The 23,012-nt window shown below is 39.4% G+C and overlaps 1 protein-coding gene across 4 annotated transcripts in view; it reads right to left on the reverse strand.

Annotated features, from left to right (window-relative positions):
• The window catches only part of NAV3 (neuron navigator 3), a 273,242-nt gene that overhangs the window by 5,676 nt on the left and 244,554 nt on the right, over positions 1–23,012 (reverse strand). For all 4 annotated transcript variants that reach the window (XM_071552178.1, XM_071552177.1, XM_071552176.1 and 1 more), the window contains 10 exons: positions 20,253–20,406; positions 12,863–13,037; positions 8,639–8,736; positions 7,889–7,984; positions 7,480–7,648; positions 6,514–6,749; positions 4,349–4,503; positions 3,408–3,479; positions 2,789–2,985; positions 2,054–2,172 (listed from right to left, as the gene is read on the reverse strand). In XM_071552178.1, the coding sequence (XP_071408279.1) occupies positions 2,054–2,172; positions 2,789–2,985; positions 3,408–3,479; positions 4,349–4,503; positions 6,514–6,749; positions 7,480–7,648; positions 7,889–7,984; positions 8,639–8,736; positions 12,863–13,037; positions 20,253–20,406 (1,471 nt within the window). The remainder of the gene's footprint in view (positions 1–2,053; positions 2,173–2,788; positions 2,986–3,407; positions 3,480–4,348; positions 4,504–6,513; positions 6,750–7,479; positions 7,649–7,888; positions 7,985–8,638; positions 8,737–12,862; positions 13,038–20,252; positions 20,407–23,012) is intronic.

Genomic DNA, 23,012 nt, shown 5'->3' on the forward strand with positions numbered 1-23,012 from the left:
TTGATGTTCACAAGCAGCATGTTAACCAAGTGTCCCTTGGTTGCTGCTTTAAAGATTTCCTTTAGCTGTGACGACCACACATTGGGAATGGGAGCCATTCACCAGGCCATTCTGTAATTTCTCCTTCCTCAGTCTCAAGCAATCTAAGGAACAGCATATTGGCAGAGCATGCACTCATGGAGGATTTAAATGGGCTGCACTCCTAAAGGGAGTAAAACATGGAAGGATTTTAGTGCTAAAGGCAGAGTGATGAGTTGGGCTTATTACTGCAACACCTGCTCCCAGGCAATTACTGAAGCCAGAACTTCTGGTTAAGCAGCCAAGTTCCCTATATTATGCACATACTCAGACTCCTTCTGCCCTACACTGAGGCTAGGCTGCTACAACAGGGATCTGCCTAAATAAGCCAAGAGGAAATGCTTCTTATGGAGGTAACAGACTAACTCAGGCTGTAGGCAGCACTTCCCTTCATCTGAGATTAACAGTGACTAAATCTTTTCCTGAATCTGTAGCAAGACTTTTGCAAACTACTAGGCTAGAAAGCCAGTTTCTACCTGTCCCTGGTTCCAGGAACATTTAATTATATAATATAAAATATTTCTGTTTATTAGTAGTAGTTATTCTATGAAAGCCATCCAAAGCAGCTGAAAATCGGTATAGTTCAAACAAACCTATCTTCTTCTATATGCTGCCATCTTCTGTTCCAGAAATGAAATTTTCATTTAAGCAGCTACCCTGTATACTTTGGAAAATATGAACATGAACAACATCATTGCATTTTCATAGCTGGTCTAAACAAGTTGTGTGTGACTGTTCTATCAAATGTTTGGTGGTTTTCTACACAAGACATAAATAGTCTGTAATTCCCAGAGAGATGAGCAGTTTTAGGAAAGTATGAGAGATTCAACAGGAAAGATTCTGAACCTCTGTCACATCAGTAGGTCACTGTCAATACAAAGTGATAAGGAAACTGCAGCTGCTTACATAGTTCTTTAACTAGTCCATAACAATCCCCTCTGCATTGTGCAGTAATTTCTTTCAGTGTCATGTGTGGAAAAAAATAATGCCTTTCCACAAACCATCTTTTTAGGGGACATAGAATTGCAGTGCATAAAGAGAAAAAGGAAAAGGGAGAAATCCAAATAAAGATTGGGAAAAAAATTAGAAAGATAAAAGAAAGGATTAATGTCGAGATTTAAGTTGTCTCCTAAGATGTGGAATTGCCTGAAATCCTAACCTATCCTCTGGGATAACCCAGAGAGTTATCCTCTCGAGGGAGACTGCATTGCAACCTTCCAGTACTTAAAGGGTCTTATAAAAAAAGAGGGAGAGCAATTTTTAGTGATAGGACAAGAGAGGACAGTTTTAAACTAAGAGAGGAGAGATTTAGATGAGGCATTAGAAAGAAATTCTTTACTCAGAGTGTGGTGAAGCACTGCAACAAGTTGCCCAGAGAAGTTGTGTATGCCCCATTCCAGGAAGTGTTTCAAGGATGGAGCTCTGAGCAAGCTGATCTAGTGCCTATGGCAGGGGGCTGGAACTAGAACACCTTTAAGGTTCCTTCCAACCCAAGCCTTTAGATGATTCTATGAAACTGTCCTTGTTCACAAGCTTTTTTCCACAAGCCCGTGTACATGTGTATTTAGGTAGGACAGGATTACACAGACCAAAGCTATTTTCTTGCAGCAGTGTGAGGCTTACTGTTCCGTGTATGGCTAGGCTGAGGCTGCCTTGACTTAGGGAGACAAAGTGTGCTGTTTTTAGCATAGCTGTGAACTCTTTAAACAGTGGAAAAACCCCCACCTTTCTCTAGTCACAAAGAAGAAAGTCACTTCATAAAATAGAAGATATGCTAGTGCTGGAGCAAACAAAGCAAATCATACATCAGAGTAAGAGGAGGTCAAAAGGAATTTGAGGCTGATGTACATAAACCCTCCAAAAATTTTCTTCCTGCAAATGCAACAGCATTCATACCAGGATGCATTGGTTAAAAGTAGCTTGGAGAAAGCCTATGAAAATAATTTAAAAAAAACTCTAGAAAAAAATTACATACCTGAAGTCCTTCTCTCACAGCTTCCAGAAGATATGGCACCAGGGAATAGTTCCAGAGGTCTGTGAACCACACTCTGGAACCATCAACATCCATAGGGCAAGGGAGGAAGAGACGGGGACCTGAGAAGTCAAGTAGTGTATTAAAAAAGGTAGAACTACGGAACACATTTAAAATATAAAAAAGGTATTGGAACAAACTCAAGGAAAGAAAATACTAATATAGGACTACAGTAAAGAAGCTATAAGTCTCCTGTTATCAAAAATGAACAAGTGTCACTTTATCCAATTTTAGGGCCAGATGAATACTTACAAGTTTTATAGCAAAGCTATATAAAAGGTTGACTTCTTTACTAACATAGTTATTCTATTGAAAGACATCAGGTCTGAGGGGTTTTATTGCTGTAATTATACTTCAGTGTGAAAGCAGGAGAAAAAATTAAGCTTATTAAAGCTGCTATTGAGCTAATTTAAAAAAAATAGTTTTTAAAATTATGATAGTTTATTTGGAAGTCTTTAGCGATGAAAGAAGAAATACAAGGAAATAAGCAGTCTCATTTTTTTCCCTCAAAATTTTCTTTTTTATTTCGATCCTGATGGCAACTAGACAAATTCTCCCCACCTATGTTGTACTTCCCATTGAGAGATGACATCTTCTATAAAAACAATGTATCCTTCACAAAATCCTAAAATACTCAGTCTGCACCACTATTTCAAACCATTCCACCAACTGACTCACCAATGGTTACATCTGAAGAGCTGTGTGTTTCTAGGAAGCTGTTGAGATGATGCCATGTTTTGGGGATCCAGTCAATGACTTTCATGAGCTCATTATTGCGTATATTCTTTTCTATTTCAGTTTCAATCAGTTTCCTTCTCAGATATCTGCCTAAGAAACCTTTAACAGGCTCTGTGTGATTAGCACATAGCACCCACCTGGGTAGAAGAGATACATGTCAAGCAGCAATAAATAGCAAATACATTATTTCCTCTTAAACATACAGATGAAATTAATGTCATAAGCTTCTGAGTCTCATTAGTCAGCAAGTATAAAACTGCTCTAATAAACCTCATTATTGCTCACTACTGCAACACAGCCATTTCAGGTTCCATAAGGAATTCAAGACGCTGCTGAAGACAAATTAAATGCAGGATTGCAATCATCTCCAGCAACTTGCTAGAGGTGCCAGACAGTATCTTATTTCTTTCACCATTCCCCCAAACCATTCAGAGACCCATCAATAGAGGAGAGAGACTGAAACTAAAATAGTTTGCTGTGATGAGACACAAGATCAATATTTATCAAAGAAGCAGGGAGCTGTGCAAACATGGCCACAGTAAATACAGAGTGAAGGCACCTGAAATTGTGATGCAGCTCCAGATTTGGTGAAGAAGAAACTCCCTGGTTCATGGTTCCAATAATATAGGGACTGAAAAGAGAAAAGCAGTAGGATTGTTTTTGAGGGAGAATCCATTCAAATATTCAGAGAATATTCATTCTTACCTGCACTAGGCCAATTTCAAAGGAGTTGCTGAATATATTGTAGACTTAGTTTTAAAATATTTCTGAGTTGCCTTTTTAGAAATATTTATTCTTATATGATTTCCCTCTCTGCATACATTTAGTTTACTAGTACTCATCCATAATAAAGAAATAAATGAAGCAAACCTGTCTTAATGTAATTCATAATTTTGCAGAAGGCTTAGTGTTTTCATTTCAGAAGCTGGTGAACCTTACGAATAAGACATTGCATGCCATGATTTAATGAAGGGAAGTCCCTATGATGGCACTTGTATAGCAGAAATAGCCAATGTTGTAGGCCAGTAAACATTCCAGAAAACATTATTTTTAGTCTCGCTTGGGAATAAAGGAGTTAGCAAACTCTGTGGGGAAGAGTAAGTCCACTAGATATACAGCTGCTTCTGCATGGCATGATTTATTCCAAATTCCACTTTTACAAAGAATTATTCTTATTCTACCATAAGCTGTCCTCATGGTACTAATGAGCTTGAGTAATCTGATGGTGCAAAGGAAAAGTCAAGTGTTTAAGTGCATTCTTAAATTTTGTGCTCCATTTGTTTCACTGAGGAGCACAGGAGTCACGTAAATGAAATGAAGCAGAAAATGAAGTACTTCACTGAAGAGGGTTAAAATTATTGAAGCACACAAGGGCCTTGCAGAAAGCCTATGGGGAATCTTATGTTTCCAATGGGACATTTATTTTGTAAAATAACAAAGAGCTTTCATTTTTATAATTGCAGAAGGTGTAGGAAAGGAGAGAGAAGAACTACTACCTACCATTTATTATATTTACAGTTGAGGAAACCATTGAAGATGTCACTTAGTGAACTGATGTGGTGGAGGTTATCAAGAATTATGACGACAGGGAGGTCAGCACCATTGTTGTCAGCACTGCATTGCTCAGCTAGGTTTGCTAGGTATTGTCGCAGATCCTTCAGCAGAATTAACAAAAAAGCCCCACCACCAACCAACCAAACACAGAAACAAAACAAAAAAATAAAAGATTAATCCGATAAGACCACAGATGTCATTTCAGTGAAAAAAAAACAACAAAACCAAAACAAATAGAAAGATAAAATGACTGCTAAAGAGTTTCCCCTCTGTGGATCATTCAGCTGAAACTGCACATGCAGGAAGACATGCTGCGAGACAGGGCAACAGTAAAGCCACATGCTAGGAAAAAACAAAGGTACTAAACATAAGGCAAATAACTGAAGCATTCTGAGTTGGTGGATACATTTCTCAGAAATTTGCTGATAAAATATCTTATCTCCAGAAGGAAACAGTTTGCAATAAATATGCCATTTCCAATGGGCTGAGATACTCGCATTAATTTTTGGACCTTTGTTCTTATGAATGCCACATTTTTATACAGAAAACACCCCACCAAACTATCACACAATCTGGGTGTATTAAACTGCTCCTTCAGATACCTCCTTTCACCACTCCCATGGAAAATCTGCCTGCACTTTTGGGGAGGCCATATCACACCTCACAATCAAATTTGTTGCGCAAATTCTATTTTCCTGTCAGCTGTCTGGCTGATGTTTAGTACCGGAGTTAAAAAGAGCCCTTTATAATCAAAATATTTAACATTTTTGTCAACACTTTCTTGCCTTTGAGGATCTGGGCTAGTCCAGTTTACAGCTGTATCTCTCAAGGTATCTAATTTTGTCAGGGTTGGAAATGCTCAGCATTATGGAGAAAGTTCCTATTCTTATTTTACATTCTAGATCAGGAATAAGAGAGTCTTTTCTTCTTTAATGGGAACATGCAATCCTTTTTTATTTCAAACAAAGATTTTTCTTTGCCTTTTTATGATCAGGTATCTCTAGGGGAACATTATGGGTTTCTTCCATGAAATTGCACCATCTGTATTATTTAAACACATTTGGTATTTGACAGTGTTGCTTTTTTTTTTTTTTTTTTTTCACTACAAACTCGAAAGTTCTATATAAATCTGAATAGGAACAAAGGGAAAGGGGGTAAGGGGGTTAAAAAAACCAAACCAAAACAAAAAATAACAGCCAAACTACAAAACACATAGACCAAGCAGTTTGCCAGAAATCCAAAAGCTTGCTCTTTTGTGGGACAATTTTCATAATAGATGTATATGGTATAAAAATAAAACAAAAACACATCACCTGCCAAAGTAAATGGCACCACAAACCCTCTGTATGAAGACAGTGAAAAGTGGTTATTTTTACTGGAATGGTCCTCTAGCTCCTTTGGGATCTGTATATTTTTCCTTCTTATATTATGTTAGCATTCATTATGTTCTGTGCAAATCAGAAATCTCTTGGCAAACCCTTTCATTTTCTTTTCCCTGGGTACCATGTGAGGAGGATACCCAATTCAGGACAGCAAGTGAATAGGATTATCTGTGGCTAGCACAGCAGTCATGCTTGCAGTCTGATATTCTGAGCTATGTAAATCACTGTGAACGTGACGTGATGTGTAAGGCAGTTTCAGTATGGTCAGCTTTCTGATCGAAACCATGACAGTTGTATTTACACAGTGCTGATTAAGAAGCTGAACCCAGGAGAGTAATTCAAAATCCCCATTTTGAAATCTTTGCTAACAAAGGCTGAAATTATCACCACAAAAAAGCAAGTGACACTAGTTTTACTATATATCCAACTTTTCTGACAAAAGAATTACAGACACTACACAATTTTAATTTATATAGGAATTTGATTCTGCATCTATCTTTAAAGCAGGTTTCCTCATGAGAGGAAAAATTGAGACTTCCTTTACAGTGCTTCTTCAGTGTTTTGTTTAGAACAGAAAGATGTGGTCATTGTGCATCAGTGGGATTGGAGACTGAATTCTTGTAGGAAAAAATGCTAACTGAGCAGCAAAAGGGTACACCAATTATTAGAATCTGCTCTGCATCATCACTGCAAATTGGGCAATAGATTATCTTTTTGACTGTAACTTACCTTGCTTGACTTGTGATCTACATTAAAAGTTGCAATTGCATCCTCTGTTTTTTTTCTTCCAGATTTGGTTATAATATATTCAGCCAGCCTGTTAGCTAAATAGGTCTTTCCTGTGCCACTGGGTCCCGACAGAATAATTCTGCGATGCTCCATCAGTAAATTAAAGTACCGTTGCGCAATTGGCTTAGGAATTAATGTGTCAAACACAAAACTGTCCAAACTGTTTTCTTCCACTCCTGGGAACAAAAGAAGAGAAAAATGGCCTGTCTTCAACCTTGCTAAGCTAGGTATTAGGCCTGGCACCTGATGGCATCAGTGCTATGGTTTAAGCAAGGTAAGATGCTTCTGCCTAAATCAAATTGCTATTGAGGACTTTATTACTGTGGAAATACTGGTATCCTTCTACAGCACTGAAAACTTAAACAATAATAGTGAGATGAGATGAGTGGGAGAGATGAAATCAAAGTAAATGTAAAGAGAAGGCTCAGTGAGGCAAAGATATACGTTTCAGACACTACAGGCAACCATGGCAAAAAAAAAGGTCAAAGTGATAGCCACAAGGGTCACCAGTTGCCACATTAGTGTATGTAAAGTTCCCCTGAAGACCCCTCTCCCCTCCAATAGCAAATCCCTAGAGCTTTTGAAATGTATGGAATTTTTCCTGCAGAACTGGATAAGGCATAAATATTTCTCATCAGAATCTCTCATTTGAGGTTGGGTTTTTTTGTCACTATTTAGAAATCTGTGCTTTGTTGTGATTTGGCAGGCAGGGAAAGACAGAGCTATTCTTAGATTTCCCTCAAAAGGCTACACTGCATAAGGTGTTACACAATGTCTTGCAGAGAGTTTATGTGGAACTGGAGACAAAATACAGAAAGGTCATATATAAGAAAAATAATTATGTAAGGATAGGGAACTGCAGTGAAGAATTCTATAGTATCTGCAAAAATATTCTTGAAGTTTTACCTTTCAGGTTCACAGTGATGACATTATTATCTCCAACCAGATATCCACAAGGCAGCAGTTCAGGCACTTCTAGGCTATGGGCTCTAATTACATCCCCTATACAATAGCTAGCAATGCAGTCAGAGCTTAAACCCAGGCTAGTGGTCGGATCCACTCGGAAAATATATTCCTGAAATTATATGAAAATATAATACATAAATATGTTGAATGAAAACAGTTTGGAAAACTGCCTACAGCCATAAAAAAAGAACACCGACAATAAGAAGAAAGTTTAATAGTGGTGTTAGGTATATATATAAAAAAAAATAAAACAAAGAAAACTTGTCAAGTCAACCCAAAAAATACTGAAATTTTCTAAAGTTAAAAAGAAAATTACAATAATACTTCAGCTAATTCTTCAGTGTCTTACCTTAAAGAGACGTCTGATTACACCATCTAAAACATCCCATTTCGTTTTTCCACTTACTCCAATTGATCCTATCAGGTATGTGTGTGGTTTTTGATCCTGCAAAGAGAGATTTTTGGAAACTGGACTAAAAATGGTGCTAATTAGTTTTCTATGAAGATTCATAATTTTTCCAATGAATAAAAATAATATTAATTAGAATGTGATGTTACAACTTTGCTAATAATCTCTGTGTCAGAAATCGGTATACATGGTATTATTTTGGTACATCTTTATAAAGACAGAAATGCAATATCTTATCCTGCTCTTTGATTGCATATTTGTTTTTAAAGAGATGAATAGAAATAAATGTTGCACTGTATTTATAACATTTTGTAACATAGAACATGAAAACATGACAATGCAGTTCCAAATTGATAACATCAGCAGCATACTCATAGTTGCACATTAAAGGGTTCAAGGCATAGCTCTAATTTATAATGACTTTTAAATGGGGATAGCAAGTCTCAGGACATCCTACTACTAATTAAACTGATACTGTCTAAGTTACCACAAAGGCAGAAGGAGTCCATAGGACATTAGTCTATGGAGACTGCCTAACTGTATTGAGTATGAATGATAGAGAAGAGAAGTTATCTTTAGGATATTTTCCTTCAATTCTTGGCTAAAAATACTGCAAAGAGTTGAGCTACTATATTTCAGCATTTGCTTGAGCTATAATTCTGCATCTCGACCTTTGAGTAATGCACTTACCTTGGCTCGGCTATAGCCCTTGTTTATAGTAACTAAAATTTTCACACTATGACCTTCTTTGTGGAGTGCTCCATCTGTGACTTCATCCAACAAAATATCTACATTAAAAGAAGGGAAGTGATCAGTTTGAAAAATCACATCAGTTATGTTCACATCATCAGTTAAATATTTGTCCAAAGAATTTTTGATTAAAAAGAAAGGCTGCCATGACTTGGTTAAAAAGAGAGACTGCTATGACAACAACTTGCAATTGTTTTAATCTTATTCCAAATACATAATTTCTGTTGGAGATGAAAAAACAATTACAAGTTCTCAATTTTTTGAAGGAATATTAGGAATTTTAATCATGTAGAAATGAATAGGCAATCCATAAATAAATAAAACCTTACATTATAGTCTCGTCTTTGCGTTCCTCCTTGGAACTTTTTAAAAATTACCATGAGTTCACAAATTAATTTTTAACAACTAAATGAAGATTATGACTTTCGGCACTCATCGTGCCCTTTAGAATGTTGAAAGGAGAGAAAACAAGAAATCCTTGCATTGATACGCTTGCTGTTAAGAAGATAGCATTTAATTTCTCTTTCCAGATGATTTCTTTACCTTCTGTACATATGGCATGGATAGAGTATTTTTTACCCCCACAATACAGGCTTGGAAATAGTATCCATTAGAAAACTGTTCAGCCATTTCTCTAAGGAAAGGATTCATTTTTCTTGGAGGTAAAGAGTAATTTTGATCTGTTCTGCACCTCTGTTTCTACCTTTTCGCTAACTCCTAAAATGAGACAGCAGAAGTAATGGATTTTTATGTATTTTTCACTGGAGGCTGAGCTTGCAGCTTTATGGTGAGTGATAAAACTGCTGTCTTCCTCTAGAAGTTCTTTCAGGGTTTTAACTGCTAGACATTTAAGCTAACTATCAAATTAGGAGAGATTATGGATTTGCATTTTCTTCAAAGGCCAGCACAGTAATCCACTAAGTTCTGCTCATTCTTATTGTGGTGATTGAAGAAAATCATCAACTTCATGACATAGTCTGCACAAGGTCAGATTTCATCCAAATTAAATGAGGTGCCGGTAAGATTCAGTTGCTTGTTCAAAGGAAAACCAAAGACTTACGAATACGATTTCAATGAATGTATTAAAAAACAAGCTTTTATGCAAAAACTTTGGTAAATTACACACAGATCCAGAAAGTAGATTCTACTGGTTTTATGATTTTTTGTTTGTTTGTTGGGTTTTTTTAATAGATCAAATGAAGAGGCCTTTTTTTTTTCTCTTTTTTCTTTTTCCTGGTGATTTTAAATAAATATGTGCTTGCTTTTTTCCAGGCAGTTTTTCTGTGCTACCAACACTGAAACTTTCACCTCACTTGTCTTGTGTTCTCGCATATTTGACAAATCTTAGGACTTTTGATACTGTCACAGTTTGTCTGAGGGCAATTTACGATATAATTGATCCGTTCATGAAATTTTTCAATCTCTAAATGACCTTTATGTAACCCTTTAAATACATTCTTCTCGAAGTCTTAAGGAATAAGGAACCATTCTTTGTCTAGAGAAATAAAATCCCACTTCTAAGAGCTCTCACTGACACAAGGGGCTGAGAAGATGCCCAAGGGAGCTCTAATTGTACTAATTGTTTTAATTAGCCCCTGCCAGCTCTCCTCCTCAGGCACACTATGGTGTCTCCAGTTCACTTGTCTGAGCTCTGGCACTCTGTACAAATCTTGTACTGGTCCTTGTTCGTTGCTCCTACTCCAGTGACGGACTGAAATACAGGTATGTGTACCCACTGAGTCCTTTGCCACTCACACCTTTCTGAAGGGTATCATTGTACCCTTAGGAAGTGATAATGAATCGCTTTCATTATTTGCAGATGACCATGGTCATTTGGAGACACTGGTCTCCCAGAAAGTTCAATTGAATTTTCTAATATGAAGAGTCAAAGCCCCCAGTACTCTCAGTTTAGTCCCCAGAATGATTAACCTCTCCATATCTCAGGGGTTTTTGTTCAATAGTACTCCAGCTGTCACAGATATCCCACAAGACTTGACAGGAAGCTGTCATCTTTCCCAGTTTTCTGGCATAGCAACAAAACAATAATCATGATGATCAAAAATTCTGGTTTCATAAGCAAATGAAATCCTCCACTTCTCATTAGGCACTCTTATTTCTTTAATTTCTTATAACCAAAAGTAATTAATTTGCATGCTAGAAAAACATTTAGAAAAATAACGCACAAATTTATATAATGCCTATAGAATAATCATAGAATCATAGAATCGATTGGGTTGGAAAAGATCTCTGAGATCATCAAGTCCAACCCTTGGTCCAACTCCAGTCTGTTTACTAGATCACGGCACTCAGTGCCATGTCCAATCTCAGCTTAAAAACCTCCAGGGATGGTGTATCTACCACCTCTCTGGGCAGGCCATTCCAATGCCTGATTACTCTCTCTGGAAAGAATTTTTTTCTGCTATCCAACTTAAATTTCCCCTGGCAGAGCTTGAGCCCGTGCCCCCTTGTCCTATTGCTGACTGCCTGGGAGAAGAGACCAACCCCCACCTGGCTAGAACTTCCCTTCAGGTAGTTCTAGACAGTGATGAGGTCACCTCTAAGCCTCCTGGAGTGGAATCATTTAGGTTGGAAAAGACCATTAAGATCATCAAGTCCAACCACTCATCCTGTTCTTCTTCCTCTTCCTTCTCCTGTTCCTTTTTGCCCTTTTCATCTTCCCCTTCCTCTTATTAATTCCAGCTTTTGTTTTTCTATTATTTTCTAAACACTTCCCCCGATTTTCTTCATCTTCATTCTTAATGTTATCTTTCTTCTTTCCTTGCTTTTCCCCCATTTCTCTGCACCCATTGTATTCTCATCCAGTTTCTCCCTCTCTTCTTCAAACTCTTTCTCCTACTCTTCTTCCTACATGTTTATTCCTGTATCTAGATAGAGTTAGTGCCAAGCAACAAAGTGTTAATGGCTGCTACTTATGAAACACATTCTACAATCATCATGTTGAAAAATATTGTGTTCTGGGTTGTACCTTTTTTTTTTCTTTTTTAATGTGTGTGGATCTGTGAGCAGGAACCACAGACAATTTTTCCCTGCTTTTTGCAACACCTCATTGTATGTCAAGGCCCAGTTCAGGCCCCTCCATGCTAAAAGTTAAATATTGCAAAAAGCTGGAATGTAAATAAAAACCATATGAAATTTCATAAAAAATCTGCTATTAACCAGGAAATAATGTTCAAATATCCATATATTCAATGACTGGCAAGATAACATGACTAACTGCCAATCCAAATTATAATCAGTCAGTTTGGCAAGTTCCCATCTGTACTCTTGCCTAGACTCTTTCTACAATTATTAGCATTATTTTTGTTGCTTTCAGAGACTGCATTATACTTGGTGTCGATGCTAATGAGTGCTGCTTTGCTCCTGTTCTGCTCCTGGTTCTAATGTTAGAGACAGCACTTCTGTTTCTTGGCTACATAATCAAAACAAATGTAGAAGGTCTATTATCCTAAACTCCTACCCTAAAATGGTATGGAAAATAATCATATGTTAATGTTCAGGATGTGGACCAAAGTTCTGCTTGCTTTCTCTCATTCACTGAAGACAATGAGACTGACTAATAAGCCAGGTGTGGTTTGGCTCCTGTGATGAATGTGGATTTGGTCTTACACAGGCTAACTAGCTATACCAAATTAAAAAATGTAAAGCATAAAGCTAACTGAGACCACCTTCTGTCTCAGATGCAAATACAAAGTGAAGTTAAAGGAACCAACTGAATGATCAAAGATCTATAAACCAAAAGTAGAAAAGTTTCACATACTCTACTAATATTTATCCTATAGGGGCAAGAGAATATATCTATACAACTGTATACTTCAATAGATATTCCTTTTCAAATAGATTGTAAACTAGATGACCAAAGAGTATTTTAAACTAGATAGATAGAGACTATCATAACTAGGAACTAAGCAAACATAATGAACATACTGTTACTAACATTCAGAGGCTTCTAAAGGCTACATTTTAAAGACATGACCGCCAGCATTCCTCCTCATCTTTATAAATGAATGTATATCTGATGTTGACCTGAGTGATATGAGGCATTTTAATTTTCAGACAAGCTTCTCATGTATGGTCCATTTAGAGAGTGAAAATAATAAATTTGTACTAATTGTTGAGGTATGCACATGCCTGAAGTATGATTACCTGATGTAACAGATTCTGTTATATTTAAATTGTTCAGAGAAAGTCCTAGTGACTGTCGTGATGAAGAAGATGATGTGCTGCTTGATGACTCTGATGATGGCCGGGCAGGCTTTCCAGTATTTCCAGTCTCTGCCTTTAAACGATCATTTTCAGCTTTCAATATCTCAATTTCATTCTATATACAAAAGAAATCAAAATAAAAGAACAGCAGATTATTCTTTTGGAAATGCACTGAGAGCAGTATTCTAGTGATGCTGTTCCCCTGCAGTAGCTAAATGGTTCACCACTTTTACAGCAGTATGTAGCACTGTACATCAGAGGTATAACACAGTTGGTGAAAACTAGATTGCCTTCACTTCTTAAATGAAGGGAAGCCCTCTGATAACCTTGTTTTCATTTTTGCCTCAAGATAGTTACTAAACAAGAGATTCAAGATTCTATGTTTATGATACAGTTGACCATAATGAGTATTGTGAGAATTTTCCCAGCTATCTCTACTTTTTTAAGCTACCTTCTATTGTCAAACGCCTTAGGTAACAGTCAACTAAAAAATTTACAGGATATGTCAATATTTCTGAAGTGACAGAAAATTATTACTGCCATTGAAAGTAAAATTTAAGCAGTAAATTCAATGAAAAATTAAATTAAAAATGGACAATTGGAATTTGATAGTTTAATACTTTCATAATCCTTCTTGCTATCAGATAATAATTTTTGATCATTCAAACATGAGGTTCACATAACGGCAAGCAAACTCTCTTTGATGAAAACATACAGTGGCAGAAGAATCAGAACAACTGGGATTTTTCTTAGCTAAATCCTCTGTGGTGTCAAGTGATTATTGAATGTACAATAATAAAATGAAAACTTAACCTGAGAACAGACTGGTACCAGCTAAATCTAGCTTTCAGTTGCTTCACGAAACACAGTACAAAGCAACTGCTTATTCTTTCAGATGGTTTTGCACATCACATTTAGTTCCATATTCAATAACACCCTCTTAAAAGTCCTATTTTTTTATGGAGGCTACACAGCTACATTATACAAGTAAAAACATAAGGGATAGCATCACAAAAAACTCTGTGGCAGCTACAAAGAGACTAGATGACATACTGAAAGGTGAGGAGACAGTGAAAGGGAAGGGACAAGCCAGCAAAATAGTGACAGATGATAATAGATGAGTGCACCAGTGTAGTCTGGGGTTCAAATGAGGAGTTGTGGTGAAATGAGTCATGCAACCTCCATCTACTCTGCAATTTACACTGATTAATTACACAGCTTTTAGCAGTCTTCCATTCATATGGGCTTTTGGTTCTTATGGTGCTTTAAATATGCAAGTATTCATGCATCACTCCCACTAGTCCTACTTTCCCCCCTTACCACTCCTTGTCAGATCTCAAAAATATCAAATTTGTCAACTGTGAGGAGGCTGCCTGTCGTTTGGGGAAAACTTCAGATGAAGTGGTGATTACCAGTAACAGCATCTCAGCTAGCTGCCTCTGCCCAGATTTGCTGAAGCTCAGACTTTGGAGGCCTATGACTACAGCAGACTCCTCTCTCAGGGGAGTCCACCTGTTTCAGGCACTCATATCCTAGTATAAGACTGTAATCAGATGATAAGACTGTAATCAGAGGATAATTATTGCAATTAACTGTATTCTATTCCTTAGAGTTCCTTAAAACTTCTTAGTGGCTCAAGTTTAAGCGTTTTAACTTACATCTGAACAATAGAAACCATATTTATAAAGCAGTTCTTTATAATTCTTCTCCCTATTGAAATTCAGCCAAATACCCCACAGCAATTTTGTCACCTAGTGGAGTGAGCACCTGAGAGGATGGCAGGTACTAGAGATGTTTAAAGGTGTGGCTGAGACTGCTATAGGCGTGGTATAAACAAAGACGTCTACAAAAGATATCAAGCACACCAATTCTGTACTTATGAAAACAACTGCTGTGGAAATCTACACAAAAGTGCCTAAAGATGCACCTGACCTAAGCATCCAGCACAAAGTAATTCAGCTGGCAAGCCACTGGGCTGGAGTCAGCTGTGTAAATGTAGGTTTCCAGTGACACAACAAACATTGTCTTCCACGGGTGCTAAAGCTACATGTCCTGGGAAGATGCAAATACTTTAGGGCAGTTCAAACAGTAACAAGTGCCTATGCTCAAACAACTCAATTTTACCCTCTGTACTTATCCTAGGATGATTTCAGGAGAGGTATTTATCCCCCACTACTTAAAACTCTGCTGACTAAACCAGAGTTTATCACCTAGCCCACACCTAGACTTCTAAATGTAGCTGCCCTTGCCTCAACTGAATCCCCAACTCATGGCCTTGATTCTGGTCCCCAAATACAGATTCACAGTGCCTTCACGGATGACACAGCTATCTCACCTGTCATTCCAGAAGGGCCCAGTTCTATTGAAGGACCAATGTCATACTGTGTGGATACTGCAGAGACTTTTGAGGACCTACCATGATACCAGACATTTGTATGGTACGTGACAGAGTTGAGTCCCATAAAACTCTGTGCTCCACCAAGGAACACTGCCATTCTTTCTGCACCCTTTCGGGCTCATGAAACAGAAAGTCTGATGTAAAATGTGTTCAGGAAGTATTTGAAGAAGTGTAATAAAATAATGTAGCAAAAATTTATGATGTTGGATAAAGTAATTAGTTAAATTTTACATTCTGTGTTTCAGAAAGCCACAGCTGAGATAGGAGGCTTTGTTTGCTGCTCCTTCAGCTATCAGCAGGTGACTCAGAGGGGAGTTGGAGGCATGGCTTGCTCGTTAGCAGGAGAGTGAGAAGGCTTTAAAAACATCTCTAGGGAGCGCAAGCGACCTGGAGCGCGGCGAACAGGGGCGTGGCAGGCAGTTCGCACAGGCAGGGCAAACAGGCAGGGCAGAAGCCTAGGTATTTCTGTGGCTTTTTTTTTTTTCTCTCTGTTTGTTTGTTTGTTTCTCTTCTCTGCCTTTCCCCACAGCTCAAGGCAGTCATGCCTCCCAAAAAAATGAAAGCTGTTGCTCCTGTTACCAGTAGAGGGGTGTCAATACAGACAGAACCCTCTAAAAAGGATGCAGCCACTCAGGCCTCTGGCTGCATAGACTGTTTGAGCCTGGACCTACTACCAGAGGACTGTATGAGAAGCACCTGCATACAATGTGAGCAGGTGAACGATTTGCTGGGTCTGGTGGCAGAGCTAATGGAAGAGGTGGATAAGCTCAGAAACATAAGGGAGAGTGAAAGGGAAATTGACTGGTGGAGTCACACCCTTTCCACTCCTAAGGAAGCCCAGCAGGAGGTGGTGAAGCCCAGCCCCTCCTGCCATCAGGCAGACAGAACAGACCATAGGGATGGGGACGAATGGAAACAGGTGCCTAGTCCTAAGGGCGAAAACACCTCCTCTTGACCCCTTTCAGCTGCCAGGGTGCCCTTAAAAAACAGGTATATGGCCCTGGACTCGGACAGTCTGTTGGAGGACAGTCAGGAGGAGGATCTGTCTACAAGGTCTTCTGGTTACCCCCAGTCTACCGAACGGGTTACAACAATAGGTAAGAGGAAAAAGAGAAGGGTTGTTGTAATCGGTGACTCCCTTCTGAGGGGAACTGAGGGCCCTCTATGTCAGCCAGACCCATCCCACAGGGAAGTTTGCTGCCTTCCCGGGGCCAGGGTGAGGGATATTACCAAAAGACTTCCTAAGCTTATCCAGCCCTCAGACTATTACCCACTGTTGGTTGTCCAGGTTGGAAGTGATGACATTAATAAAAGGAGTACCAGAGTAATTAAAAAAGATTTCAAGGCATTAACCCGATCTCTTCATGGGACAGGAGCACAGGTAGTAATTGCCTCAGTTCCTGTGCTAGCTGGGATGAATGAGGAGAGGTTTAGGAAAGCCCAGCTTACCAATAGGTGGCTTAGGGGATGGTGCTATCGTCAAAATTTTGGGTTTTTTGATCATGGGGCAAACTCCGTGTTGCCCAGTCTCGTCAAAGCAGATGGGCTTCATTAATCTAGGAAGGGCAAAAGAACTGTAGCCCGTAAGTTGGCAGGGTTGGTTAGGAGGGCTTTAAACTAGGTTTGAAGGGGGAAGGGATGGCAACTGGGCTCTCCAGAGATAGGCCTAAGGGCATAGAGCCCGAGTTGAGAATGAAATCAATGGCCCAGCTGAAGTGCATGTACACCAATGCACGCAGTATGGGAAACAAACAAGAGGAGCTGGAAGCCATAGTGCAGCAGGAAAACTATGACATAGTTGCTGTCACAGAAACGTGGTGGGATGACTCACATGACTGGAGTGCTGCTATGGGGGGCTACAAGCTCTTCAGAAAGGACAGGCAGGGAAGGAGAGGTGGAGGGGTGGCTTTATATGTTAGAGAGTCTCTTGACTCTGTTGAAGTTGAGGTCAGCAGTGACAAGGTTGAGTGCCTGTGGGCCAGAATCAGGGGCAAGGCCAACAAGGCTGACACCATTGTGGGAGTCTGTTACAGACTGCCCAACCAGGATGATGAAGGAGATGAATTGTTCTACAAGCAGCTGGCAGATGTCTCAAAATCTCCAGCCCTTGTTCTTGTGGGTGACTTTAACCTGCCAGATATCTGCTGGGAGCTTCATACTGCAGGGAAGAGGCAGTCAAGGAGGTTCCTGGAGTGTATAGAGGACAATTTCCTTCATCAACTGTTAAATGAGCCTATCAGGGGTAAGGCCCCAGTAGACCTACTGTTTACAAACAGAGAGGGGCTGGTAGATGATGTAGTGGTTGGAGGCCGCCTGGGGCATAGTGACCATGAAATAATAGAATTTTCAGTCCTCAGGGATGTAAGGAGAGCCACCATTAAAACCTCTACTTTGGACTTCCGGAGAGCAGATTTTGGCCTATTCAAAAAACTGATTCAGAGCATAGCCTGGGAAACAACCCTTAAAGGCAAGGGGGTCCAGGAGGGATGGACATGTTTTAAGAAGGAAATTTTGAATGCACAGCAACAGGCTGTCCCAGTGTGCCGAAAGGCCAGCCAGAGGGGAAGACGGCCAGCTTGGTTTAATAGGGAGATTCTGCACGAAATCAGGGATAAAAAGAAAGTTTACAGACTATGGAGAAAAGGGCTGGCTACTTACAAAGAATTTACAGATAGAGCTAGGTCATGCAGGAAAAAAATTAGGGAAAGAAAAGTGGAATTTGAAGTAAATTTGGCTATTTCAGTTAGGGATAACAAAAAGTCCTTTTATAAATACATTAATAACAAAAGGAGGGGCAAGGAAAACCTCCATTCTCTGTTGGACTTGAAGGGAAATACAGTTAAGGAAGATGAGGAGAAGGCTGAGGTACTTAACACCTACTTTGCCTCAGTTTTCACCAGTAGGACAGGTGGCCTTCAAGACAACTGTCCTCTGGAGCTGGTAGACAGGGAGAGGGAGCTGAATAGCCCTCCTGTATTCCAGGAGGAAATAGTTACTGACTTACTGAGCCAGCTGGATCCTAACAAGTCTATGGGACCAGATGGGATCCATCCCAGGGTGATGAAGGAGCTGGCAGAAGAGCTTGCCAAACCACTCTCCATCATCTTCCAACAGTCCTGGCTCTCTGGGGAGGTCCCAGATGATTGGAGGTTGGCCAATGTCACCCCAATCCACAAAAAGGGCTGCAAGCAGGACCCTGGCAACTACAGGCCTGTCAGCCTGACCTCCGTGCCTGGCAGGGTTATGGAGCAGTTCATCCTGAGTGCGATCACACAGCACCTTCAGGGTGGACAAGGGATTAGACCCAGCCAGCATGGGTTTAGGAGGGGCAGGTCCTGTCTGACCAACCTGATCTCTTTTTACGATCAAGTGACCCACCTGGTGGATGAGGGGAAGGCTGTGGATGTGGTCTATCTGGACTTCAGCAAGGCCTTTGACACTGTCTCCCATAATATACTCCTGGAAAAGCTGGTAGCCCATGGCCTGGACAAGTGTACCCTCTCCTGGATTAAGAGCTGGCTGGAGGGTCGGGCCCAGAGAGTGCTGGTGAATGGAGCTGCATCCAGTTGGTGGCCAGTCACCAGTGGTGTTCCCCAGGGGCCTGTGTTGGGTCCAGTCCTGTTTAACATCTTTATTGATGATTTAGATGAGGGGATTGAGTCCATCATCAGCAAATTTGCTGATGACACCAAGCTGGGAGGGAGTGTCAACCTGCTGGAAGGCAGGAGGGCTCTGCAGAGGGACCTGGATAGACTTGAGAGATGGGCTGATTCCAGTGGGATGAAGTTCAATAAGGCCAAGTGCCGGGTCCTGCACTTTGGCCACAACAACTCCCTGCAGCGCTACAGGCTGGGCACAGAGTGGCTGGAGAGCAGCCAGGCAGAAAGGGACCTTGGAGTACTAATTGACAGGAAGCTCAACATGAGCCAACAGTGTGCCCAGGTGGCCAAGAAGGCCAATGGGATCCTGGCCTGTATCAAAAATAGTGTGGCCAGCAGGACCAGGGAAGTGATCCTTCCCCTGTACTCTGCGTTGGTGAGGCCACACCTTGAGTACTGTGTTCAGTTCTGGGCCCCTCAGTTCAGAAAGGATATTGAGGTGCTGGAGTGAGTCCAGAGAAGAGCAACAAGGCTGGTGAAGGGACTGGAGCACAAGCCCTATGGGGAGAGGCTGAGGGAGCTGGGGTTGTTTAGCCTGGAGAAGAGGAGCCTCAGAGGTGACCTCATCACTGTCTAGAACTACCTGAAGGGAAGTTGTAGCCAGGAGGGGGCTGATCTCTTCTCCCAGGCACTCAGCAATAGGACAAGGGGGCACGGGCTTAAGCTCTGCCAGGGGAAATTTAAGTTGGATAGCAGAAATAAATTCTTTGCAGAGAGAGTAATCAGGCATTGGAATGGGCTGCCCAGAGAGGTGGTGGATTCACCATCCCTAGAGATTTTTAAATGCAGATTGGTCGTGGCGCTGAGTGCCATGATCTAGTAAATGGACTAGAGTTGGACCAAGGGTTGGACTCGATGATCTTGGAGGTCTTTTCCAACCCAATCGATTCTATGATTCTATGAATCAGAAATAATGAAAGAATGTGAACATACACCTCCGCTCCTCCATGGCTCAAGGATTTAAAGCTCTGCAGAAATCACTTTTGATCTGCTTGTGTGTCATATTGCTTTCCCCAGTGATAGGGTTTAGATAATAACTATCCTTTGGGCAGGGATTATGCCTTCTTCCATATGACTTAAACACATTTTAGCTATTAATATAAATGCTAAGAATATATTATCAGGTGAACATTTATCATACGCATCCTGTAGAAGTACTGTCAATCTAGCAATCAACAGTTTTTTGGCACCTGAAACAAAGTACTGGGAAAGGAAACAAACCTGGCATACCTTTAGTGTGCATCTCTGTCATCACTTAAGCTACTGCACTGACCTGCATGCGGTTCATGGCTTCCCGAATCTGATCCAGATGGTGTGCAGAGCTGAGGGCTTCCAGACGAATGTCTGTTAATTTCAGCTCCTTCTCCCTCAGCTCACTTTTTAGCTGAAGAATGATTTCAGCCTCTGCCTCTGTGCACTCACAGATCCTAAAGAAGTAGGAAACAGCAGGGAGATTAAAGGAAGGCTCTCCCACCCAAGCAGTGTCATTACTAAATATCAAAGTACAGAAAAGTGCTTGCTGCTGGTGAAACCTACGAGTGAGGAAAGAAACGTATCAAAGAAATATGAAAGGCTCAAAGTGCAAATTAAAAAAGGAAAAAAGCCCTCTCTGGAGAAAATTATCAGCTTGCTTACAGCTCTCTAGTTTAGTTTAGTATTGTGAAAAAAAATTAACTACTTTTCAGTTATCTTTATTTGAGTATGCATCACCCTTGGGTTTTAATTTGATTTTATATTTGCATAATTTCTTTGGTGCAAAGCCTATGATTCCTCTAGGTAACAACAGTCAGAACTGAAGTATGCTGATTAAACTATACTACTGGTACATTTGTTAGGCATTGATAATTTTCTCTGTTTTGAACAGTACACAAAGAGACGGTTCTTGACTTCATGGTCTAAAAGATTTTGATCTGTAATGGTTTTGATTTGTGATGGCTGATGTCTGTAGTCTGTCATTTTCTAATGTATGATATCTGAAATCATGTGTGTTGGTTTAGGTTTTTTTTTCTTAAAGGCTGGATTAAAACTAATTACCATGTGGTTATTTTTCATGAGAACTAATTTTAAGGGAAGAAACCACCATATTGTGAGAAAAGATTGAAATATGACCTGTCCAGGGACCCAGGGACTGTCCAGCTTTCCAGACTGTTTTGCCTCTTTTTATAATCAGCAGAACCACCAGTAGAACATAAAACACTGAAATTTTGCTATATTGTTATGCTAAGCAGTATTTCCAGTCAATTCATGAATGTTATTTGCTCTTTATTACTGTCACTATAAACAGTTAATATTTGCAAACCAGTTTCAATATGAAAAATATTTTATAAAAATAAGTATTTTTATTGTGATTATTACAAAACTAAGGAACAAAGGTCAACGTTTAACTTCCAGAATGCATGCAAATGCATTTTAGGAAAGAAAATGCAGCACTCTTCAGGTGAGCAGTTGGGTATTCAACTCCATGCCCCACACTCAGTTTTACCGGGATCTATGCTTGTAGACCACATGACCATTTTGCCTTTTCTTTGGTGCCAAGACTAGAGATGACCTGCATACATATGTATTAGACAGATGTAATTGGAAGAAAGTAAAGGTAATGGTTTAGAACTCAGGGCAAAAAGTATATAAAAAATTGTAAGCAAAGGGAAATGAAGAAAGTCACGGCAAATAAAAAATATGTCAAATAGTAGAAGAAGAATCATTCACAACATGTACAAATATTCTAAATGTGAGTAAAAATGAACAAAGACATGTACTAGTACTTTTGTCCCAAATATTATCATACAGTTCTTGCTCTAATGTGCCATTACCTACCTATGCTAATCGAATAGAAAATAAAATTTTATTTCCATGCATTTATTTTCTCAAACAACAGCTTGGACAGCTAGGAATTAATCTATTTTTTGGTCATTTTCTTTTTGCCTTTTTTTTTTTATTACATCTTGAGAAGGTTTTGACAATAATCCCTTGACAAGCCAGCTTTAAAGAACAAAAATGAAGCAGAGAGAAGGGCTTCAGTTCTGGAAAGTAGGAAAAAGCTGTCCCAATTATTAAGATAAAGCAGAATGGAAGCAGAAAGTATGAATGAAATTTTCTTTTGCAGATCCCAGGACCTTCCAACACTTTACTCCTATAATAGTAAAATTACAAAAGAAGATGAGACCTCATCAGAAGGTCACAGAAAGTAGCTCAGAAGTCTTATCAGACCCCAGACAAATGTTCAAAGCAGCTAGAAATACTTTTACTTTTTCCTTTTTGTTACCATCTCAGAATTCTTAAATCTACAGGTTGCTTTAGGTAGAAGAAACAAATCAGTCATGATCCTTGAACAGAGGTTGCAGACAATTATGAAATGTCTTAAAGGAGACAGGCATTTAAATTACGCAATGGAAAAACAAGTCTTGCAAATCAAGTGACATAACAGACAAAGAAATTATTCTAAATAAATAAATTTTATGCAATCTCTCTGTTATCCTGTGTAGGAAGGTCACAATAATAAAAAATGTAAGACTCTGATCAGAAAGATCACTGCTTAAAAATATTATGGAGGAAGACTAAGAAGGCTGTGAACTGGACAAAATTTAGGAATTTAAGGCTCAAAGACCAAACAGCTATGGAAAGAGCTTAGGTTGAAAGACTAAATGTGTGGCTCTGCCCTTGATAAATTCTGGCAACAGTAGCACATCTAAAGAGCAAGTCAAAGAGACAAAAAGTGGGGTTGGCAGAAAGGAGACAGGGGGTTATGAGAGCAGGACAGTGAACCATGAGTAACTAATTTTGCAGAATAAAAGTGTTTTAAGTTCAGGCATTTTCTAGTAATGCTTTTATTTTCACTATTATGCTGATTTTTAAATTGATAATAAGTCAAACAGAAGGATCACAAACCAACAGAAATCCTCCTCCCAGAACACACATACACATGAAATCAAAAAAATATGAGCTTTATATAAAATAATCCAACAAAACCAATGAGACCTATATGAATAATTCCTTTCTAGTCTGCACACAATCTGAGAAAAGGTTTTTTATTTGA

This window comes from Pithys albifrons, chromosome 3 (assembly GCF_047495875.1).
Source record: "Pithys albifrons albifrons isolate INPA30051 chromosome 3, PitAlb_v1, whole genome shotgun sequence".
NCBI classification, from domain to species: domain Eukaryota; kingdom Metazoa; phylum Chordata; class Aves; order Passeriformes; family Thamnophilidae; genus Pithys; species Pithys albifrons.